Source organism: Jaculus jaculus, chromosome 19 (genome assembly GCF_020740685.1).
Source record: "Jaculus jaculus isolate mJacJac1 chromosome 19, mJacJac1.mat.Y.cur, whole genome shotgun sequence".
Lineage (NCBI taxonomy): Eukaryota > Metazoa > Chordata > Mammalia > Rodentia > Dipodidae > Jaculus > Jaculus jaculus.
This window is the reverse complement of record NC_059120.1, coordinates 26,549,330-26,565,164: the sequence shown is the minus strand read 5'-3', so window position 1 is coordinate 26,565,164 and position 15,835 is coordinate 26,549,330. Positions and strand designations below refer to the sequence as shown.

At 37.5% G+C, this 15,835-nt stretch overlaps 1 protein-coding gene across 2 annotated transcripts in view; it reads left to right on the top strand.

Annotated features, from left to right (window-relative positions):
* Positions 1 to 15,835, top strand: part of Dpyd (dihydropyrimidine dehydrogenase) — a 1,202,971-nt gene that overhangs the window by 624,328 nt on the left and 562,808 nt on the right. For both annotated transcript variants that reach the window (XM_045137960.1, XM_045137961.1), the window contains one exon: positions 344 to 513. In XM_045137960.1, coding sequence (XP_044993895.1) covers positions 344 to 513 — 170 coding nt within the window. The remainder of the gene's footprint in view (positions 1 to 343; positions 514 to 15,835) is intronic.

Below are 15,835 nucleotides of genomic sequence, written 5' to 3'. Positions count from 1 at the left end.
ATGAAAATATTTTTAAAAGTCAAGTCTTTGATAAAGGCAATTTTAATTGATTCATTCCAGTTGATTATGACCTAAATGTTTCAAAATGTGTCACAGCAAACCTTCTAGAAGGAAAAAAAAAAAAAGGAAGTTAAAGGTACTGAGTATGAAATTACATATATGAGCATATTTTTAAAATGGGAATAAAACTGTCTTTCAATGAAGCAGAATGATTTGATAGTGACACTCCATCCTGGAAAACCGCAAGATGCAATTTTACACTGCTTTGAGTACAAGTATCTTTTGAGCTGTCATGCAGAAATGGTTTCTCTACTTGAAAATGGGGTTTTCTTTCATCATTCAGGAATGTGCGCCTGTCACTCTCCATTGCCGTCGATACGGGGAGCCGTGATTGTACTCGGCGCCGGAGACACTGCCTTTGACTGCGCCACCTCCGCCCTGCGATGTGGAGCCCGCCGCGTGTTCATCGCCTTCAGAAAGGGCTTTGTTAATATTAGAGCGGTCCCGGAGGAGGTAAAACAGAACCGTCAGAAAACATGGAGTTGGACTCCAACAGACTTTAGGAGATGAAACTTAATAGGCAGTCTCCTAATTGGAATTGTTAGCCTGCTGTTGAAATTGTCAAATGCAAATTTAAAAAAAAAATTCAATGTTATATCTAATTGTTTACTCTCATTCATGCAGTTTTTAATACTGATTTGGATAAAATGAGACATTTATTTTGGTCAAAACACAGGTCCTTCTTTGTGGCAGTGTTAATGTCTAGCAATAGCTGGATGGGCTAAGTTCTATAAATTGAACAATTGAGAATTTTTGCAAAGTGCATGGATCTTAGGTTAATGTTTTAATTAGAGATACTCAAGATATTTCAAAAGTCAAACTTACACATTGACATGCGTGTGCATTTGTAGACACACCCTCATCACATTTGCTTCAGTTAATTCTGCTGTGCAACAAACAGAGTGACAAGATAGCATTTTTAAGAGCTCTAATGTCAGCTCTGTTCAGGTTTAATAATCCATTAAGTTACTAAAGCTAACAGACTTAAAATCATATCATTCTGATGGAGGATGGGTGACTAGTCTTAAGTGAAGCCTCAGCTGGTTCCTTACACCATGGACCTCTCAAATTTTAATGCTATTAGAGAAAGGTGATGTGTGATATATCATATGAGTTTGGAGAACAAGAGCCAACTATATTTATAGAATGATAAATTACTTGTTTTATTGAAATCAGTAGTCTGAATTTGATTTACTCCACAAGACCTGAACATGTTGGGAGTTTCTGTACCAGGTGAGAATTATAACTGTAGTCAGTAAGTAATTTGTCACATGCAAATTATCCACAGTACAAATTAATCTCACAAAATTATCAGAGTCACCACAGGTTCATGGCTGGCTTTCAAATGTCACTTTTATTCTCTGGGCTTGACTCCATCTAATCTGCCCTTTTAAATTTTGCGGGAGGATTTTTCCCCAAACTCCAACTTGGTGTTATAATAACTGCTTCTGGCATGCACTTTTAAAAGGCATTAACTAATGTCACATGTCATTTTACAAATCCAAGCAGCTACAGTAGATATAAGTGATGTATGCAAGTTAAAAGAGGATATAAGATAATTTTACATATTTTTATATCACTGTGCAAAGCACAGGACTTGGAAAATAAAATGGATTGTATAATGTATTTTGAACTAAATATTTTAGTTCAAAAAAATAAATTTTTTTCATCCGGATACTATATCAGAAGAACTTTGATTACAAACGGCTGATCCTTGAGGGTTGGAAGTAGAAGATTAAGAATTGGTCATAGAAGATTGTAATGAATGTTGGCTTTCAATTGTGGTGAAAAAAATAGCTGAGGTAAACAACTTCAAGTAGAAATGCTTTATTTTAATTTTTTGTTTATCTTATTTATTTGAGAGCAACAGTCAGAGAGAGAGAGAGAAAGAGAGAGAGAGAGAGAATGGGAGCATAAGGGCCTCCAGCCACTGCAAATGAACTCCAGATGCATGTGCCCCCTTGTGTATCAGGCTTATGTGGGTACTGGGGAATAAGCCTTTAACCAAGGTCCTTAGGCCTCACAGGCAAGTGCTTAACAACTAAGCCATCTCTCCAGTCCCAAAATGCTTTATTTTAAATTGCTGTTCCAAAAATTTCAGACCACTTGGCTCCATCACTTGTCCCTCTGGTGGCCAAGCATATCATGGCAGAAGCATATGGCAGAGCAAACTGAATAGTTCATGGTCACTGGGAAGCATGCCTCTCAGTGACATGTTTCAGCCAATTAGTCCCCACCTTCTAATAGCACTGTCAACTGGCAAACAAGCTTTCAAGGCGTGAGCTTTGGGAGACATTCCAGACCCAAATGTCAGTATTAATTACTTGACACACTCTAGCATCATGATCTTCCACTAGGAAGTATGAGCAGAAGTAAGTGGTGGCTCCCTCTTTTATTCTTCTTTCTCTCTCAAACAAACAGAATATTTAAAAATAATATAATAAAAGGTAGTTCTATTAAAAATATTAATATGAGAATATAATTGTGTGTGTGTGTGCCTTTGTGTGCTTGTGTTGGGATGTGGAGAGTGTACAAAAAGAATCATTTGCCCTCTTAAAAGGGATACTCTGAAAGGTCTCTCTGAGAGAAGAAGAAGAAGGCAGGTACCCAGTAATAAATGCTGTAGGTCTAGTTAAATGTGTGTTAATTCTTGATGGAGGAAGTCTCTCAGACTTCTGGAAACAAGTAAACAAGCCACTGTTGCTACAGCTGTGGTAAGAAAGCAGTGCATGTAGAACTGGGTGAGGCCTTTTAGGTTTTTATGGCTTGAGGTCTTACTCTCAGTGGAATCAGGTACCCCAGAAAATCACCATGATCTAAGTTACATTTTTTTTTAAATTCCTACTCTGTACATTTTTTTTTCTTATGGGAAAGTAGGGTTGTATGCCTGAAGACTAGTTAGGGGATAATTTAAAAGTAGACTATGGGCTGCTGAGATGTCTCAGCTAATAAGACAAGATCAAGGGCCTGAGAAGGCTTGTGTCTCCCTGAGTTCAACCTCCCCAAACCTGCATATATATCTGGGCATGGCCATGTATGACTATAACCTCAGTACTATGGTGATCAGAGACTGGGGAATCTCTGAGGCTCATGAAAATGCAAGTTCTGTGTTCAGAGAGAGACTTTATCTAAAAGAAATGCATGGATGAGTGATAGAGGAGGACAACCAGCTATTCTCATTTGACCTCCACACACACACACACACACACACACACACACACACACACACACACACACGGAGCATGTGTGTCTATACAACACATACACCAAGATACCACACTAGACCACACTACACATACTACACATGCAAAGAAGAAAAACAAGAAGACTATTGATTAGCATAACAGGATATAGGAAGTCAAGGACTAGAATCCAAGCATAGTTTACTAGAGGCCCAGAGTTCAGTGAACAGAATATGGTTGCTAGAATACTGAGAGGAAATGGTGGTCCTTTTGGATAAAGTAATATTTCTGCAATCACGTTCAGTAGAACTTGAGTTTATTAGTACTTACTAAACCTAGAAAAAGAAATATTTCATTATTATTACCTTCCAAGAAACCAAAACTTTTTATGTCCTTAAAACTGCTTGAGGGCTAGAGAGATGGCTCAGCAATTAAGGCACTTGCCTGCAAAGCCTAACAACCAGGATTTGATTCTCCAGTACCTACCTAAAGCCAGATGTGGCACATGCATCTAGAGTTCATTTGCAGCAGCTGGAGGCCTTGGTGCACCCATTCTCTCTCTCTTTCTCCCTCTCCCTCTCCCTCTCTCTCTTTCTCTCTGTCTCTCTTTGCTTACAAAAATAAATAAATTAAAAAAAATTTTAAAAAACAAAAAGAAACTTTTTCACCTGGCCTATGTGAAAGCACAAGAGTGACACATACAAAATATTCAACAAATGATTGTAGAATGAAGGCTTTCTGGAGGGACATAGCACCCAAGGTTTCCAAGTTAAATGAATGTTACAGCAGTGGCCCTTTGAGGGTTCTTCTGATAATTTCAGGACAAATTCCACAATATGGGAGAAGGCCAATAAGTACTGAATTACCAAAATGTGCAGAGATTTCAACCTTAGTGCTCATAGTGTTTAGAATTGCATGTTTATAGTTTTTATAAGGGTTTCAGTGTTAATTCATTGTAATGATTAGTTGATTATGTATAAAAAAGAGTCCAAGGTTGGTTAGGGGAGATGTTCAGTGGTTAAAGGCACTTGCTTACAAAGCCTTCTAGCCTGGGTTTGATTCCCCAGCATACATGTAAAGTCACACACAAAATGGCACATGTGCCTGGGAGTTTGCCTGCAGCGTCAATAGTCCCTGGCAAACCATACTTCCCCACCCTTTCTGTCTCTCTGTCTCTCAAATAAATTAATTTAAAAATGAGCCCAAGGTACCATAATAATAATGCCAGTGAAAGAAGAATGTCGAGGTGTGAAGTTCAAGTATGATGTATCTACTTCAAGATTAGAGATTTGAAAGCTTGTGTTCTGAGACATTTAACTAACATATACTGTACCTAATTGCTCTTTTATTTTCCTTTTTTTCTAATTTAACCTTTGTGCTTTTCTACCCTTAACACACACATGCTTCCACCACACTTGATTTACCTAAATTCAATGAAGATTGGAGAACATGACCTTTTGGGCTTTTCTCATATATGTATATTAGCTAACTATTTTGGACTCAGGTGAAACTTGGAAATAACCTGATTAGTTGATGAATAAATTGCCTTACCAATAAGCACAGGAGCATACACTTGTCTAAAATTGCAACCCAGTTCTTATTTCCTGAGAGAGGGAAAAGCAGAACTACATAAAATTTTCTCCAGATATATTTTAATTGATGACACTAGAAGGAGACATTACCCAGTTGATACTACAATGGCACATACACTCTGTTCCTCCAGTGCAGGGGTTTTTGAATTTTAGGGTGCATGAAAATCACTAGCTTGTTAAGGACAGGCTGCTGAACCCTATCCCCAGAGTTTCTGATTGAGTTGGTCTAAGGTGGGCCTGAGAATTTGCATTTTAACAAGTTCCCTGGTGGTGCTGAGGCTGCTGGTCCACTGCACTAATGTATCATCAATGACTTTCCAGCAGTCTAATTAGATCCATAAGCAGGGAGCTGTTTGGAGGCACGTCCCATCTTAGTTAAGAAAGCATTAATGCTACAGGATATAGGTTTGATGAAATGAAGATAGGGAGTCATCATCAGCATATTGATGTAATTCTGACTCCGAATGTTTCCCTGGCTCTCCTGTGGCCTTGCATACATGCTAAATAGGATGCTACTGACAAGCTAGCTCTTCTCAGCCCTGGTCCTCAGGGAAACCAGCCAATCACTCAGCACAATCTTCTAAGAAGATGAGGGAAAATCTGTTAATAATTCCCTCCAGTATTTTCTACAAGCTTAAATAGGTAAGATTAAATTTCACAGGATAACAGAATCCCCCAAAATGCTGGTATTAAAAGCTGTTGACAGATCAGATAGAACTGCGAGAATGCTTTAGGCGGTTGGGAATCCCTAAAAGGAGGCATGAAGGTCAGGACTCAATGGACCTGCTTGACTTGATAAGTTCAAAAGATAAGGCTGAGGAAAGACCTTGTACTTTTTATTGATTATTATTGAGTTGAGGGTGGCTCAAAATTCACTGAATAGCAAATCCCACACACAAAGACTATTAGGATACATATGTTATGTACATATTTAATTTTCAAATGGCAGTAAAAGAATGTGACTCTTTTATTCCATTTTTATGGAGTCTCTACATTATTTTATAAATTCTCTTGATATCCCCCTATTTGATTACTGAGATGGTAACTGGTTTAACTTTGATAAACCTGTCACAACATATTTTTGCTATTTAGGAGATCAACTGTCTTGATCATTAAGACTACTTCTTTTTGAGGCAGGATCACACTCTAGCCCAGGCTAACCTTAACTCACTCTATAATCTCCTCAAACTCACAGTGACCCTCCTATCTCTGCCTCCTGAGTGCTGTGATTAAAGGTTTTGTACCACCACACATGGCAAGAGTACATATTATTTTAATACAAATAACCTTATCATATTGTTTGGTTCATTAGTCACAACATTTCACTACATTTCTGAACTAATACATCCCCATATGAAAGAATGTCCTTTTTGCATTGAATCCTGTTAAGATCACACATCATATCTACAGGGGACCATTTATGGAACATGGCCACATCATACCCACAGGTAGGAGGCCATTTATGGCACATGGGTCATATATCTTACCTCACAGGAAACCATTCATGGGACATGGATGACACATCATACCCCATAGCAGGAGACTAATAATGAGACATGGCTTATTAGCCCCCATCAGACTTGGTTTTATACTGTCAAATGAATAGGTTAAAGCTATGTCTATAGGTAGTTTAGTCATCTGTATCTTGCTGAATTTACATGCATTTTTGTACAAGTAACAGATGCTATCTATTTTTTATTTAATTATAAGAAGCATGAATCTGGGACTATTTTTAGAAAATAACCTCTATAAACTCACAAATTTGATTTCACTAAATAAGGGTGATACAGCAGCTCTTTGGAGAATTACACCTGTACATCATTGGAGTATGATTCTCCAAGAGAAGTGATTAAAGATGTATTAACATGATTGGCTGAGTGGAGCTACAAGCAAGCAAATGAATAAATATACACAACTGCCCCAGACAAAGTTAATTAATGGCTTTAGGGACTCCCCTAGTACTAGCATTGCAGTTAAACCTTTACTACTTGTAGCAGAGGAATGATATTTTAAGAATCAGAATGTGTTTATCCATTTGAAAGCTATGAAAATTCAAGTGAAATGAAATTGTCAAAAATACCTGTAGAACTGAAAACTACATATATATGCATATATGTGTATGTATATATATATATATATATATGCATATATGTGTATGTATGTGTATATATATATATATATATATATATATATGCACACACACACACATATATATATGTAGAAGGTTGTTGCTATAATTAGTGTGAAAGTTAATAAGCCCCTCTGCCTTTATCAATATTCACTTCAGCTGTATGATATTTTCTTTACTTTTCCTTTAAAATGAAAATTTTATATAATTGTTTACACACACTGTATGTATACATGTGTGTGTGTGTGTCCTCAGAATATAGCCCAGACTATCCTTGAATATTCTATATAGTCCAGGCTTCAAGTTCAAGCTGATTCTCCTGAATCAACCTCTCAGTACTGGCATTACAGATATGAACTACCATGTTCAGCTTTTTGTAATTTATTAAATATACATGTTGAGCATTAAAAAAAGCAAAAGAGGGGCTGGACAGATTGCTCACTGGTTAAGGTGCTTGCCCATAAAGCCTAATGGCCCGAATTCAATTCCCCAGTAAAGTAAAAGTTAAAAAAAAAGTAAAACCATATGCACAAAATGGTGCATGTGTCTGAAGTTTGTTTACAACAGCTGGAGACCCTAGTGTCCCATTTCATACTCTCTCTCTCTCTCTCTCTTTCTCAAGCATGGACATGACATGCATGTCTTTAATCCTAGCACTCAGGAAGTCGAGGTAAAAGGATCACTGTGAGTTTGAGGCCAGCCTGAGAATTCCAGGACAGCCTGTCCTAGAGCAAGCCCTACCTCAAAAAAAAAAAAAAAAAAAAAAAAGGAAATACACATCAAAGCCGGCACGTGCCTTTAATCCCACCATTTGGAAGGCAGAGGTAGGAGGATCTACATGAGTTTGAGGCCACCCTTGGCTAGAGTGAGACCCTGCCTCAAATATTCCACCCCCACAAAGAAAAATCACACATGAATTAACATATATTATTATCATCTTTCTTTTGCACTGCAGTACTGAGGATTGAACACAAGGTCTTAAACCTTCTAGGAAGCATACTACTTCTGATCTATATCTTTAGCCCTTTTATTATCTTTATTTTGAGACAAGCTTTTGCTAAATTATTCAAGGTATGCTTGAGTTTTCTATGTAGCCTAGTGGAATTTTTACTTGGCAAGCCTCCTGCCTCTGCTTTATTGCGTACCTAGAATTAGTAGTCTATTACACCAGTCCCGGTTTATAATAATTTATTTTAAAAATATATTTTTATTTGAAAAGGTTGAACACATCCTGAAAATATCCTTCAGGTTTTCCCCATTTTTTTTTCCTGAAGACTTCCTCAGTGGCTTCCTGAATCAACTTGTGTCTCTTGTGTGCTTTTACAGCTCAGTGTGCTTCCTGCTAATCTAATATTTACCACACATGGTGTCTATTGCTTTATACAAATCCCACAAGATTTAATACAAGACCATTCAGTGATTTGCTTTATACAATTTTGTATCTGACTCAAAGTATTCCAGCCTTTGAGTCAATGCAGCAGATCAGTGGCTCATGTTGTATAAAACAATGTATTAAGGACACTTAAAACCTTGTGGTAACACTTTAAATGGATATAAAATATTTAAAATATACAAATTATACATATATATGCTTCAAGCTTATTTTGATAATATTTTTAAAGTTTTATTATCAACTTAAAAATTTAATTTTCTCACATTACCCAAAGCCTGAAAATATTACAAAGAAATACATTAACATTTTTTAAAATTATTTAAAGTATTTGAATCACAAAGACTTGCAGTATAGGATTCATGATCCTAATTTGGGCATAACTTGTATATTTACTCATTTCAAGATTTAAAAAGACATGAAGTTATATCAGACCATCACTTTGTGAAATACTACTCTAGCAGACAGTAACAATCATTCTAGCCACCTCAGACAAGGAGCACAAAGTGTCAGTCAGGTTGAAGGAAACGGCATCAATCATAAGTCTTGTGAAAATATTGTTCTTCTTACAATACACATATTTTATAATAGCTGTACAAGGACACTTTCAAGCATCTAAATTATCCCTTAAATAGCATTTATGGTTTTACATCTCAATAATGACCCAATCAAATTGGTGGGGAGTTAAGGAGCCACTGTAGTTATCCAGTGTATAGCCCAATTATCATTTGGGGAATATTTCCTTATATTCAATATTTTTTTCCATTTGGAAGAGTATAAGTAAAAAATAGACCATAAAAAGACTATAATAATCACAAATCTAGCCTATGTAGTGCAGAGCTAAAATTGTTTGTTCTACCACTCACTGTTAATTTATGTACTAAAAATTCTGAAGCAGTTAAAATTGTGTAGTAAGTTATTAAATATGGTATTATGTGTAGATATCTAGAATTCATTTCTTCTTTTATCTCCACAATAACCCAGATAACTCAAAGGGCAGGTTGGGTAATCAGACTACCAGAAGAAACAGCCCCTGGGTTTATGAGCCATGGACACAAGTAAACAAAAATGTTAGGGAAACAAGAAGGTGTGTAGGAGGACCAGTTGGTCTGGTCTTGCTATATTTCAGTTTGTTTTAACCCAGACTAAAGTCAACTAAGAAATGTAAGTGGCTCTGTCACTACCAGGAAAGCTGGCTGTTTCTAATGCAACATTTCAAGTTTACACTCAGATATCTATAGAGATTACATGACTTCACAGAGCTACCAGCTGCAGAGTGTTCTGGAAGATAATTCATTCCTTTATTTATTTATTTAGGAGAGAGGCACATAGAGAGAGAATGGCCTCTAGATACTCCAAACTAACTCCAGACACATGTGCCTTGTACATGTGGCTTTAAGTGGGTTCTGGGAAAGTGAGCCTGGGTCTTTGGGTTTTGTAGGCAAATGCTATAAGCCCTCCTTCCAGCCCCCAAAGTGATTCAAAGATAAAATAATCTTATTGATAAGAACTCTCCTACTTGAAAATACCAAGTTTACTTCCCTATTGTCTATTTATAAGGAGATTTAAACTAGTTAGTTTCATTATTGAGATGAACTGTTTTAACTCATCCACACATTATTCTCTCAAAGAGAGACATATATATTCTGGTATATTCTATAACAGAACTTCTTTGCAGTTACTTCCTTCCTGGTGATTAATTCTTACTTGCAATACAAATTAGCTTCACATTCAGTCTTTGCAGCACCTTGTCTACACTGCTTGTTGTTGTTTTGTGCAGCACCTTGTCTACACTGTTTGTTGTTTAGGTGTTTTTTGAGGTAGGATCTCACTCTAGCCCAAGTGAAGCTAGAACTCACTTTGTAGTTCCAGGCTGTCCTTGAACTCATATTAATCCTCATACCTCTGCCCTCCTTGGTACCTGGAATTAAAGGTGTGTCACCACAGCCAGCTCTACACTGTCATTTCTATGTGTGCCCTGCTTGATAGGTAAAATGCCCCTTGTGTGCCACTTTTGAGCCTCTAAATGATCACTTACATTGAATTCATAGGTTTTTACAAGTGAATGGTAACACAAACCATTAGGAAGGACTCAGCTAAGGCATTGTCTGATTCATTGAATATGCACCACAACTCTCCATTGAAGAAATGTACTATGTTTATACATAGTAAAGATTCTTGCTGCATTAGATATGAGGTTTCCTAAAACTTCTCTAAGCCCTACCTTTGTTCTGTCTTGCAAAAAACAAAACAAACAAATAAAACAACTTGGCCCTATCAGTTCAGCATGAAACCCTACCCTAGGCATATCCTTTAAAGTCATACCTTTGTAGAGATTAACTCCAATGGCAAAATAGACAAGTTATAATTAATAGTCACAGGGTAGGGTGAAAGTAGATTAAAACATCAAAAAAAGAATTTTCTGGAGGAAGGTTTAGTCTTATTGACTATATTTGTGAAACAAATTTACTTATATTTTATTTATTTTATTGTTAAGAACATTATTTTGTGTGGATATATCATGTGTTGGTACCATCTTTTCCCTCCTACCTGCCCCCTTCCACAAGGGGTCTTCAGGGGTTATCAGTATTCCCATAAGGTTGTGGGTTATGTGTTGTAGGAACAGCAGTCAGTTACTGGGGGAGCCATGCCTCTGGGCAAGATATCCCAACCTGTGACTCCTACAATCTTTCTGCCATCTCTTCTGCAAAATTCTGTGAGCCTTGGTGGGTATGTTTTAAGTCTACTTCAGTGATGTGCTCTTAGGAGCCTCTGGATTTCTGCTTTGATATGTGTTGAGTATCCTCAGCTTTTTGGCTTTTCAAGGTAGGGTCTCACTCTAGACTAGGTTGACCTAGAATTCCCTATGTAGTCTCAAGCTGGTCTTGAACTCAGAATGAGCTCCTACCTTGACCTTGCTAGTGCTAAGATTAAAGTATTTGTCACTGCCACCTCACCAGGCCCAAAATATTTCTTTGTGAAAATAGGCAGTGTGATCAGATATCACCATGTAGGTGGCAGGAAATGAGGAAACTGATTAAAAAACAAGGGTTACCAGCTATTGAGAGTTAGGGATTCTTGATAATTTGAACTAGCCAGATATCTTGCTGACCCTGGGTTTTATGAGAAAGCACACAGATGGGTCTAAGAGTAGGTTCAGGATCCAAAGAAAATTTAATCGGGCAAAGAATCTGTCACACATTATCATAGTAAACATAATTGCTGATTTTCTGCTTTTATGAGATTTGTTTTAAGGCAAATATTTTTTTTTTCTTGGTTAATAACACCATTTTTGTATGCAATAGCAACTTAATCAGTGTTTGGCTATATATACATTGACAGGAATATAAAGCATCTGAGATTTTTTTTTAGGATTATTATTGGCCTAAGTATACTACTGAACAAAATTGATTACAAATAGCATTTTGTATTTGTTTTTGTTCTCATCAAACTGAAAAGTAGTTAGATGTCCTGATTCTAGAGAACCATCTTTTATTGTTTTTGCATATCGCTTCTTAAACTTTGTCATATTAGAAGTTATTCCAAAATTTAACATATTCTGGTTTCGAATACTGCTCATTATGGTGTTCAACCTGAGCTCACTTTGCCTATATGCAATCTAAAATTGAGTTGACATCATGCTTTTAATTATAGTAAATTAAGTTGTTTCATAATTTCTACAGTATGATGCCTGTAATATTAATCAGACCAAATCATCACATTACATGAAGTTAATCAGTAAAATTATTGTCATTATTGCATGCTATAGTGCACTATTTTTATTTCACTTGGCATCAGTCATGTATCTTTCCCTGAATATGTAGGTGAAAATCAAAAGTAAGATTTTTTTTTTTCACTTTCCCAATACTGGGTGAGAAATAAAGCCAAAAACTAATTGATTGAGCCTAAAAGCTAAACAGTCAAAATTATTGCTGTTTACTACTGTATTTCCTTGAGTAATTATTGGAAGAAGTTTGTATGTTTGCTTAATGCAATGATTGTCCTAAGGACAGCATTCTGACTTGATTGACATGTAGGTTCTTGTGTTGAAAGTTTGATTAGTGAGCAAAGATAATTTTGGAGGTTCTGTCAACTCTAGGAGGAGGGTCTAGCTGGAGGAGATAAGTAACTAGTGTCAGATCCTTGAGACTATTTTGCCCCTTGTTCTTTCATGTTCTTGGCTCCCTCCCCCAACTTCTCTTTTTTGTTTACTTTATTTATTTATTTGAAAGCAATGGAGAGAGAGAAAAAGGCACATAGAGAGAGAGAGAGAGAGAGAGAGAGAGAGAGAGAGAGAGAGAGAGAGAGAATGGGCGTACCAGGGCCTCTGGCCACTTCAAAAAAACTCCAGACACGTGCACCCCCTTGTGCATCTGGCTAACGTGGGTCCTGGAGAATTAAACCTCAAACCGGAGTCCTTAGGTAAGCGCTTAACCGCTGAGCCATCTCTCCAGCCATCTTTTCTCTTTTTTGCTTTCTGATTCTGTTTCTCTCTCCTTCTGTCTATTTTGTTTTGGTGTATCTGCTGGGGCAGCATGGTGTTCATCTACATGGATATGTATGTTCATGAGTGTAGTACAGGTGTGCACCTGTCACAGTATGAATGGGGAGGTCAGAGAACAATTTTTGGATGTTGATCCTCACTTCCCATCTCTATTGGAGTAGGGTCTCTTGTTTATCACTATTTTGCCAGGCTAGCTGGCTCCCAATATACCAGAAAATTCTATGGTTTCTAATTTCCTTCTTGCCCTGAGGTTTGGCTGGGATTACAAATGACTGTCTTCCATAGCATCAGGCTTTTTACGTAGGTGTTGCGGTTCTGAACTTCGGTACTCATGCTTGCACTATGAGTGTTTGTCCAGTCCCTCTCTCTGTCTCTTTCTGACACTCTCCACTTCCTAGTTACAATGAGTTGAAGAAGCTGTCCTACTCTATGCTTCCCTTGCCATCATATTCTGCCCAAGTACATAAGACTCAGAATCCGTGGACTGAATCCTCTGAAATCATAAATTTAAAAGTTCGTCCCTACAGATGTAGTGGTGCATGCCTTTAATCCAAGCACTTGGGAGGCAGGTAGGAGGATTCTGTGAGCTCATGGTGAATTCCAGGTCAGCCTGGGCTAGAGAAAGATGCTATCTCGGAAAAAGCAAACAAAACAAAAAGTGCTTCCTCCTTTATGTTGTTCTGTTGGGCATTTGAATCAAAGTGAGGAGGAAACTAATACAAACAAGTCAGTAGGTAACATGTAATGAATAGGTGCAATTACATGCCAGTTTCTCAACAATGCTGTCATGATCATTGGCCAGCTTTAAGTAGTGAAATGCTGCATGCTTGTGAATTACATAGCATAAAAAGCTGGTTAGTGGGCTGGAGAGATGGCTTAGCGGTTAAGCGCTTGCCTATGAAGCCTAAGGACCCCGGTTCGAGGCTCGGTTTCCCAGGTCCCACGTTAGCCAGATGCACAAGGGGGCCCACGCATCTGGAGTTTGTTTGCAGAGGCTGGAAGCCCTGGCGTGCCCATTCTCTCTCTCTCCCTCTACCTGTCTTTCTCTCTGTGTCTGTTGCTCTCAAATAAATAAATAAATAATTTTTAAAAAAAAAGCTGGTTAGTTTTTTTTTTTTGTTTTTTCAAGGTAGGGTTTCCTACTACAACAGGGTGAACTGGAATTCACTCAAGCTGGCCTCAAACTAATAGGAATCTGAGCCTCCCTGGAGTGCTGGGATTAAAGACATGTACCACCATATCCTGGCTAAAATAACTGGCTAATTTGAATAACAAAATACATAGTAGGTGCACATGGTTAGACAACTGGCCAGTAAGGTCCATCCTTTCGGAATGGTAACAGATAACTGAGGAGGATCTTCATGTTTTGTTTTGTTTTATTTTGTTTTCTATCAGCATCACGATATAGGATGATCTAGCCAGGAAATATATCTTATCTTATCTTCTGCCTGCCCAGTGTGACTCACACTGAAGGAATGCTCAGTAGCCATTCACTCAATCTACTGCTAGTTGTTTTCTCTTTCATTAATTTGAATATCATGTGTGTATGTGTATATATATTTTTTGGATTAGAGTTTCACTGTAGCCCCGGATGACCTGAAATTCACTATGTATTCTCAGGGTATACTCAAACTCATGGTGATCCTCCTACTCTGCCTCCTAAATGCTGGGATTAAAGGCATGCACCACCACACCTGGCCCCACTTTGTGAAGAAATACTCCCTTTGTCCTGAACATGCCTTATCACTAGACTCATAATGTCTCCTAATTCTTTGGTGGCATTGGCTTCATAAGGCTGTGCCTTGGTTACTATCTCCCATGAGTTTAGAAAACCCCTGCATGCACTTAGATTGGAAAACTTGAATCTTTTCTTCCCTTTTATGTTACCTTCACACAGCCTACCTCTAAACAGCCTACTCCATCCTTTCCTGTTTCACTTTCATCCTTTCAGGTTCAGCAGCTAAACTCATCGTCTTCTATCTTCCTGCAACACAGAGTGCATTGCTCTCCTTGGACAAAATGAAGACCACATAGAATTAGGTTTAGGTATTACCCATGTCAGTTTTGCCATCTATTAGTATATCATTCTCTTTCCTGAGACTATACTTCTCATTTTCAACAAAGAAATACAGAGTGGGCATTCCTTATGCAAAGTGCTGAGAACCAGAATTGTTTTAGATTTTGGATTTTTAAAACTTTAGAATATTTGCATATGAATAATTAATGTATCTTGGGGTTGAAACTAAAATCTAAATGTGAAATTCATTTACTTCATATTCAGGTTATCCACATTGACACATTAGAACATTAACCTGTGAGTGGAAAATATATTAAAATCAATTTTCTATATTATATAACATGGATCCAGTTTCTTTATGTACAAAACTCAAAATTATAGCATAAACAAGCACAGGGGAAAATAAATGGTGATTTTAATTTTAAAATTTTAGTACTCTTGATTTGCTATAGATCTTTAAATTTCTTTACCAATTTAGTTCTTAATTGGTCAAATAGTATCAGTGAGTATCTGTGTGTAAGAATATCTACTAAGTGAAAATAAACAAGAGCTGGGTATGTTGGTACATGACTTTCATCCCAGCACTTGGGAAAACAAGGTAGGAGGACCACTGTGAGTTTGAAGCCAGCTTGAGATTACATAATGAATTCCATATCTGCCCAGGCTAGAGTGAGACCATAGGACTAGGACTGAGCGAGTCCCCAGTCAGTCCCAGGACGCGCCCTCCGCCCCCTGCGGCGCTCTGCGCATCACAGAGAGCAGTACTACCAAGGGCAGTCTGTCCACTCACTCTGACCCTGGATGTTTGGCAGTGGCATTCAATCAACTGTGGTATCACCACTAAAATTCACCATCATTTAACATTTTTTAAGCACAACAAATGTGTTTATGTTGCAGTTAAAAGGTATTACACTATGCAAAAATAACAAAATGATACAGAAAAAAAACACCCATACTATGTC